We start from the raw sequence: 7819 nt of genomic DNA, 5'->3' as shown, positions 1-7819 counted from the left end.
TTAAAAATATTTGTGTAGAGTCAAAATGTCTAGGTGCAGTAAAATGCCAAAACAAAAATCGAATTTGTGCGCTAATCTTCGAAATCGAATACTGATGCGTAATTAACATGCGGGCTGCGTTTGATATCATGAGAAAACCATTAAACAAAAATGACACATTTAGACTGCGTCAAGGTCATTGTGTGAATTACACATAAATGTGATCTCTTTATTTAAAAAAAAAAAAAAATTGTTAGGCTACTCTAAAAACGTCTTGATATTCATGACGATATTCATATTTTATTAATTTATTTATGTATTACATTGCCAAAATTTATGTTGTGTACACTAACGTGCAAGTTAATACACACACACACACACATATATATATATATATATATATATATACATATATATGCGTGTGTGTGTGTGTGTGTGTGTGTGTGTGTGTGTGTGTGTGTGTGTGTGTGTGTGTGTGTGTGTGTGTGTGTGTTTTAAATTGCTAAATTAATTCTCTTTTGTTTGTCACGTCGACATGTTTATTTGTCACTGACTTAGGCTATATATAGGAAAAGGCAGTCGACTCTTGAAAAGGTAGGCTAACAGACTAATGTTTCTCGTGTTATCAGAATAAATTCTCCAGAATTCCCTCGACTACCATTTTTCAATCTGGTGGTTGTTTTCGTTCAGACAAGCGCCTTATATGCTGAGCGCGGGAGAATCAATATGAAATGACTCTCTCTGCCACCTTATTAATAATGAAACAATACGTCTTCACGTGCGCGTTCACGTGCGTTCGAGGCGCTGGAAGAGAAACTGAATCCTTTATGCGCATCTATCGGTTCTGGTCATTATTAATTATTGCTCCGTATTAACTGATTCAGATACGAGTTATATAGGCTAAATAAGATATAGGCTACAATGTATTTTATAAAGCTTGCAATCAGGTTCCTATACACCAATAAAAACAACACAAATCTCTTTCAAACAGTAACTGTTTTTATTTAAATACTTCTTTTTAGCAGTCTATTTTATATACCTGTATAATCAATCTGTTTCTGTTAAAGTATCTCTCTTTTCATTTCACATACATCTCTTATTTTCTTGTATGGTTTTGAATATTCAGGTATTTCATATGCAACATCCCCAGAAACGAACAAACAACGAACAAACATCTTCTGAAGGCAGTGAAACGTGGTCTATGCCTTGGCAACATCAAATAAAGCTAGCAAAATCCACTTCATCCAACTATTAATGTCAAGGTCCAGATATTTTCGTGCTACGATACTGTCGGGAGAAATACAGACCTAGTGTAATTACTGTATCATATAGTTATGAACCACGTGTACTTGATGTACTGTACTTATTTTCTCGAGTTGCATGTATGTTACACATTGTTATATGCAACATGGACACTGTAAAGCAAAGTGTCGCCTTTATACTGTTATGTTTCCTACATAAAAAGAGACAAATATTCTTTGAATGGAATAGAATAACATTTTTTTGGGAGGGGAACGGCAACAGTCAACTCACCTCACAGCCTTTTCATGGCTACATTTGACACTTATTTGTTCTTTAATACATCTCTTAAATATATTATTTCTCTGTTCTCGTGTATTCCATTAAATATATGCCTGTAGTCATTCCTGAGGTTTATTTACTATTATTATTATTAGTAGTAGAAGTAGTATTTATAGCTCCCTATATTTGTCTGTATTGGTGGTTCATCTTACCCCAGCCATCAACACATCCATATACTTGGCTTGACTAAAATAAATTTGATAAATGAAAACTAAATATTGACAAAGAGCATATAAAACAAACTGATGATAGAATATTCCTAATATATCTTTCTATAAGATGGCCGTTGAGAATGTGAAAAGCCTACAGTAATAATAATAATTCATTCATAACAGACGATAATGTTATAAAATACTACGCTTTCAGAAATTCAGGCCGAAACTCAATATCTGATAAATATTTCATGTAATCGACCCAGAGTCAGGCAAATGTGCTTGAGCATTCCCAGAAGACTTCTTCTTGCCATTGTCTCTTTGCAAAAAAACGTCTTGTTCTCCAGATGAAATAAGCATATAAATCCATTTGGGTGAGGATGAATTTTGATCGTCATTAATTCTTCTTCTTTTTTTCTTCTTTTATTCTTGTGTTGATGGTTTGTCTTGTGTCTTCCTCTCTCTCTCTCTCTCTCTCTCTCTCTCTCTCTCTCTCTCTCTCTCTCTCTCTCTCTCTCTCTCTTTTCTTCTTGTTTTTTTTTTTCGCCCTCTCTTCTTTTCCCGTGGGTTAAAACTGCATCCACGTGACGAGCGCCGAGAGCGCGCTCAGGACGAGCGTCATGCAGAACGGAACCGCAGATCTGCTCGCGCCGTTCCCTGCCGCACACAGTTCAAACAAGCTGCCGCGAAACTCCAGGTTTCTGGACTCTTTTTTCAGCTTCTCCCACAGATCTGTGGCTCCTTCCTGACAGTCTGCCAGAGCAGTGGTTGCGCATGAGTGGAAATCATCCCAGTAACTGCAAGTCAAATGTTTCAAAAGAAAGAAAATCATTATTCATGTCTGATTTGAGTCTCGCTTAGGCTATTCAGTCTAAACATGTTATTTCCTATTATTGTAATGATTATATATATATAATAACTAAGTCCTAATTAATGAAACTAAAATATTTCTCTTTTGGTCTTTTTTGGATTTGCATTGCTTTCAGTTTAGAAAACGCTCAATTTCGGTTTATGAATTTGTGATTTGTAAATAAAATGGAACGTCCGTTTTCATTTGTATTTAAAGCACTACAGAGACAGCATGAAGTAAACACTTAAGCATCGCATTTTATTAGAAATTCTACATTCATTTCGCATGCATTTGAATATGATTATTCAGACGTTTTGATTGTGTGCATTTGAAAAGTAGGCTAGGCCTATTTAAAAAGAAAGTTGCACCAACAAATATAGCTACAATTTACTATAGAATTATTTGAAGCTCTAATATAATTCATGTAGTCTTGTGCATGAATCCTTCTGGCAACTGCATGTCCTCATGAAGCCACGTGAAGGAGGAGAGAGGGCACGAGGGAAACCCGAGTTGTAATGCGGCTCCAAAGGGAAAATCTCCATATCACGTGACTTCTAGTGCCCTCCCCATCTCTCTCTCTCTCTCTCTCTCTCTCTCTCTCTCTCTCTCTCTCTCTCTCTCTCTCTCTCACACACACACACACACACACACACACACACACACACACACACAACTCCCCTCCTGCGCCCCACCCCCTTCCTCCAGTCCATCACTTATTCATTTATTTCAGGAGGAACACACACCCTCATTCTAAAACCTGCATCTACAAATGGACATGCGCACGGTCACAAGTAGCCATGCTCCAATTAAATTAAATTATAATAGAATAGAATAGAATAGAATAGAATAGAATAGAATAGAATAGAATAGAATAGAGCAGAGCAGAACAGAACAGAACAGAATATAGTTCAATAAAATATAATATTTCCAAAAGGAAATGCTTTCAAGTCAGAAAAAAATAGTGTTACATTTTCATGTTTTGCTGGAGCTTTGGTGTGTGTGGAAATGCAATTGCAGTGTGAGCCGCTTTGCACATCGCTTTTTATAGCTATCTAATATCGTTTAACGAAAATATGATTAAAAACTGAATGCTATCTAAAATCGGGTTGGAGACTATATTTAGAAGTTCAAACAATAATTTCAGGGGGCAAATGGAGAAAGAAAGGAAGAGTAATTCCAGTCCCTGTAATAAGATACTGTTGCGTTTTGATTCTCTCAGTCGAGGCTGTGAAAGAACCGGTTTTATAGGGCGGATCGCTTACAATAATCGTGCATTACCGCCAGATCTGATCCAATTATGGATGCTGACCTTCGGCCTTGGCGTGTAGAGATGGTTCATCTAATTGTAATTAACTGGTGAAATGTGAATAGCGCATATAGCGGCTGCACGGCTCTATTTCTGCTGTCGAATTAAACAAGGGCCCCTTGTGCCATCTGGCCCCTGTTCCCTCTCTCTCCCCCACCCTCACACCAGTATATTTCATCTGTTGTGTGTGTGTGTATGTGTGTGGTTCCCTTACGTGCAGATGGTCTTAAGGTTTTCCTGCTCGTCCAGCTCCTGTGGATAGTTGGCCATGTTGTCTCCTAGTTGAAGCAGGCAGTTGGAGAAACCTCTGAACACTGTTTCACATTTCCCAGCCGCTCGAACTGCCTGCAGCAGATAGGCTGGAAAACCAAAAAGGATTATTTTTTAATGTAGCCTATTTAAATAAAATAAATAAATAAATAAAAAACGATTAAAAAAACGTTAACTTCTATCATCTGACTCTTCCAGAATAGCGTTCATATTTTGTAGAATTGAATTTGTTGCTATACACTCCAGTTGTGCTCGTTCAGGGTTTTTAATTATTAGCTGTTGTATTTTTTGTTCTCCTCTCATCTCTGTGTGTGTGTTCACTAGAATAATATGTGTGTTGAGCATGAGGGTGGCGCGCGTGGACAAACGATGATGTAATGGTGTACATGAGGGTGGGGTGTGTGCGTGGGCTTGTGTGAGGTGAGATTTTCATTCTGAGTGATTTGTACTCCCCCTCCCCTTTTTTTTACACATCTACAAAAAGAGTCTGTTTTTTTGATGACAGATCTATTAGGGGGAAAATGAGAAGATTTGGACACGGATGCTTTCCTTCCCACTTCATTTCGATCTTTATGTTGGACCGGAAAGTCACAACCTGATCAATTGACCAGATCCCTTTGCTTAACGAACCATAAACGCCAGTGGTTTCTCGGGTTCGTTAAACAACGAGATCTTGAATTAATTAAGTTGTTGCACTGTCCAAATCAGGCCGTGCCTCTGCCCATTAACCACAGTATAGCACACACACACACACACTCACACACACCTACCTATATGTCCCTATACATCATATCAAATAGCCTACTTTGAATATATGTGTCCCTAAATTTTATGCAGTAGCCTACATATTCTGCGTCGATACACTACAGTAATAAGATGTGCATTATGTAGTGTGTAAGTGCACTATATTCTCTACAATGCTCCTAAATTGCATTATATCCATTTCAGGCTATATGATCCATCATTAAATACAGTGCATGCTATATTTCCCTGTATTCTATTATATGCATGTATAGCCTACCTAAATTATTTTACAGTTATTATATGATAGGCCTATGCCCCAACATTTTTGTTATACGTTGTATATGTGAATTATAGGCATTACATGTCATATTATTTAATAGGCTATTGGTTATATGCATTCCTACATTCTACAATCAATACGAAAAATACCAAACGAAAATAAAATAAAGATGCAATCATGGTTGTTATTCTGTATCTAATTTTCCGTAAACTGTAAATAGTCTCTGGCTGGTGCCATGCAGATGAAGCACAGTACTTTCGTGCATTCTCGCCCACAGAATAAAAAAACGCATCCAAAAACGACACAAAATAATGTACACTTAAGATAATTATATTAAATTAAGGATAATATTGATTTCAGACATAGTGGATGTGTTACTGAGTAATGCCGCACAGATGAAAGCTTACATAACGAAATATCAAGCTATAACTGTGATATCGCGACAGATCGCCCTTTTCTTCAACACGAAGCGTGTATATTCAACATTAAATCCATATTTCTACAAAATACCATTCCGAGAAAATCAAATGCGTAAATGCGCTGCATTGATATATGGTAGCCTATCGTGCATCCTAATATTTTTTATCAAAATAATTGAAATATTCAGACCTCAACATGGCGGATATGATGATGCGAAATACAAAGATGCTCGTACAGATGGCTATGTAAAACCGTTTATTAATGGGATGCATGATTTCATATTTAAAATATCGATGTCTTTGTTTGCTTTACTGGAATTAACAGTCACAAAAGACAGCACTGCGAACAAACAGTGAATTATTAAACCATTTCGTTGTAGGCACGATGATCTATATTTAGAAACAACTGAGCATCTAATATAGACTCACCTATCCTACTGTACTAGTGGTCACGAGTCACGACCACTTTACCAGACCCTGTCAGTGTCAAGCATAATCTGTTCAATGAAGTCATGAGGGGGTTTATGGCAAATTAATGTAGTTCAACTAGGTATCGGAACCAGCTTTTCACATTTTTTTTTTTACATCGCTACTGATTTCATCCTAATGCACAATATTTTCATCGCAGAGTCCTGCAACAGCACTAACAAGAAAGACATTTAAAAACGCACAATATTACAAGAACATGTCCTGCATTCTTATGTAGGCTTAATTATAAAACAACAATTGCACACCAACTAATTTTCGCGAAATTATAATTAAATGATATTGTGTGCTTGTGTAATTTGTAAAGAGACACATGGGACCATATAAAACGCATGATGCATCTATGAAACTTAGCCTTTGCTAGTTAAATCTGTTAATCTGTTTTATGGGGCTTTTTTCGAATTATTTTTCATTATTGGTTTGAATAATTCATTACGGAGAGGATCGGGCGGTCCCATACTTTCACCAACTTGCTCCAATACGATTTACAGGGCTTTATTTCTCGGAACAGTCTCCAACACTGAAAGGAGAGGCAATGCAATATTACCTCAATGTCACGCATTTAAAATACAAGACCCAGATCTTTTGCCAGTGGCAAGCCTTTAAATCGCAGTCGGGACAGTAGCACTGCAATTAAAATATCCACCAACATGCAATCTGCAAATATACAACCAATAGGCATATAACGAAATGCAGGCACCATTTAATAGCCTTAACTACGAATTGGAAGTGTCAAGTTATCTATGAAAAAGAAAATCAAGATTAAAAAGGAAAAATCAGCCCATCCCAAAATACACTACGCCAGAAATAATCTTCTTACCTATTTGAACAGCAAGAAACAATGAAATATATCTTCCAGACAAAGTTAATCCCATCCTACGTCCAGAAAAACCATTGGAGTATATACAATTTTAGATTGTTGTGAGGGGAAAAGATTGTGAAATCTGCGCGCTGAACATCGCTGTTTAGTTCTTGCAGATCTTCAGAAACTCTGGGTTTTTCCCGCTGTCGGCGAGGCGCAGAGAAGTGAAATGGTGCACGCTGTTAAGAGAAGGTGGTAATGCCTCGTGTGTGTTTTTTTTTTCTCTCTCCCTGCTTCACGCCCACATCTCAAGCTTGACGTAAAATTCACCGTCGGACTCCCCACTTCTCTATTTTCTCATTCGCTAGACCGGGCTGGCCCTCTTCCCTTCTTCTCCCCCTCTCCACTGTACTGGTATTTCAGGGATTGCGGAGATGTCCACATATATCTGCTCTCTGGTGGTCTCACCTATAGCATACACCCTCCTGCATGAAGCTCACACGTGGACCCGTGACCCACATATGAATGCACGTGCAGACTTCATTGCTCCAGGGTGCTTAGACTGATGAATTTTGATAGATAGGCTAAATATCTCGTAGTCGGGTTGCTTGAGGTTGGTTAGCCTAGGCCATATACTTCCTTTTAATCGAGATGACTGTGATGCATTGTGTGATACATACAGTAATTTATGGATTTGTAGGATCATTTATGGAAATGTGATCCTGTCCCGCGCAGATTTAGCAGGCTATGATTAATGAAGTGCCCACGTTTTTTCTTGAGTCTTATTACCTCAGCGCTAATCGTTATTGATGATTTGTTTATGACTTAAACACAGGAGCAAGGCTATCAAGGTCTGTCTGAGGTGAAACGAGGTAAACGAAGCAGACTGTAGTATTTTGAGGATTATGGACGGGATCTTTTTGGTGCATCGTGAAAATTATATATCGGCC

At 37.7% G+C, this 7819-nt stretch overlaps 1 protein-coding gene across 1 annotated transcript; it reads right to left on the bottom strand.

The window, feature by feature from the left end:
- Window positions 1–2280: 2280 nt before the first annotated feature.
- On the bottom strand, window positions 2281–7033 carry nrn1a (neuritin 1a; the record flags this gene model as incomplete). The annotated part of the gene is made up of 3 exons (XM_081353498.1): window positions 6888–7033; window positions 4083–4227; window positions 2281–2509 (listed from the first exon to the last, which is right to left on the bottom strand). Exons 1-3 carry the CDS (start codon window positions 6940–6942, stop codon window positions 2281–2283), a joined length of 429 nt encoding a protein of 142 aa, XP_081209624.1. The 5' UTR covers window positions 6943–7033.
- Between the last annotated feature and the right edge of the window lie 786 nt (window positions 7034–7819).

Source organism: Scardinius erythrophthalmus (genome assembly GCF_964197995.2).
Source record: "Scardinius erythrophthalmus genome assembly, chromosome: 22".
In the NCBI taxonomy this organism is placed as follows: domain Eukaryota; kingdom Metazoa; phylum Chordata; class Actinopteri; order Cypriniformes; family Leuciscidae; genus Scardinius; species Scardinius erythrophthalmus.
The sequence above is the reverse complement of the archived record's forward strand: the minus strand, read 5'-3'. Positions and strand labels throughout refer to the sequence as shown.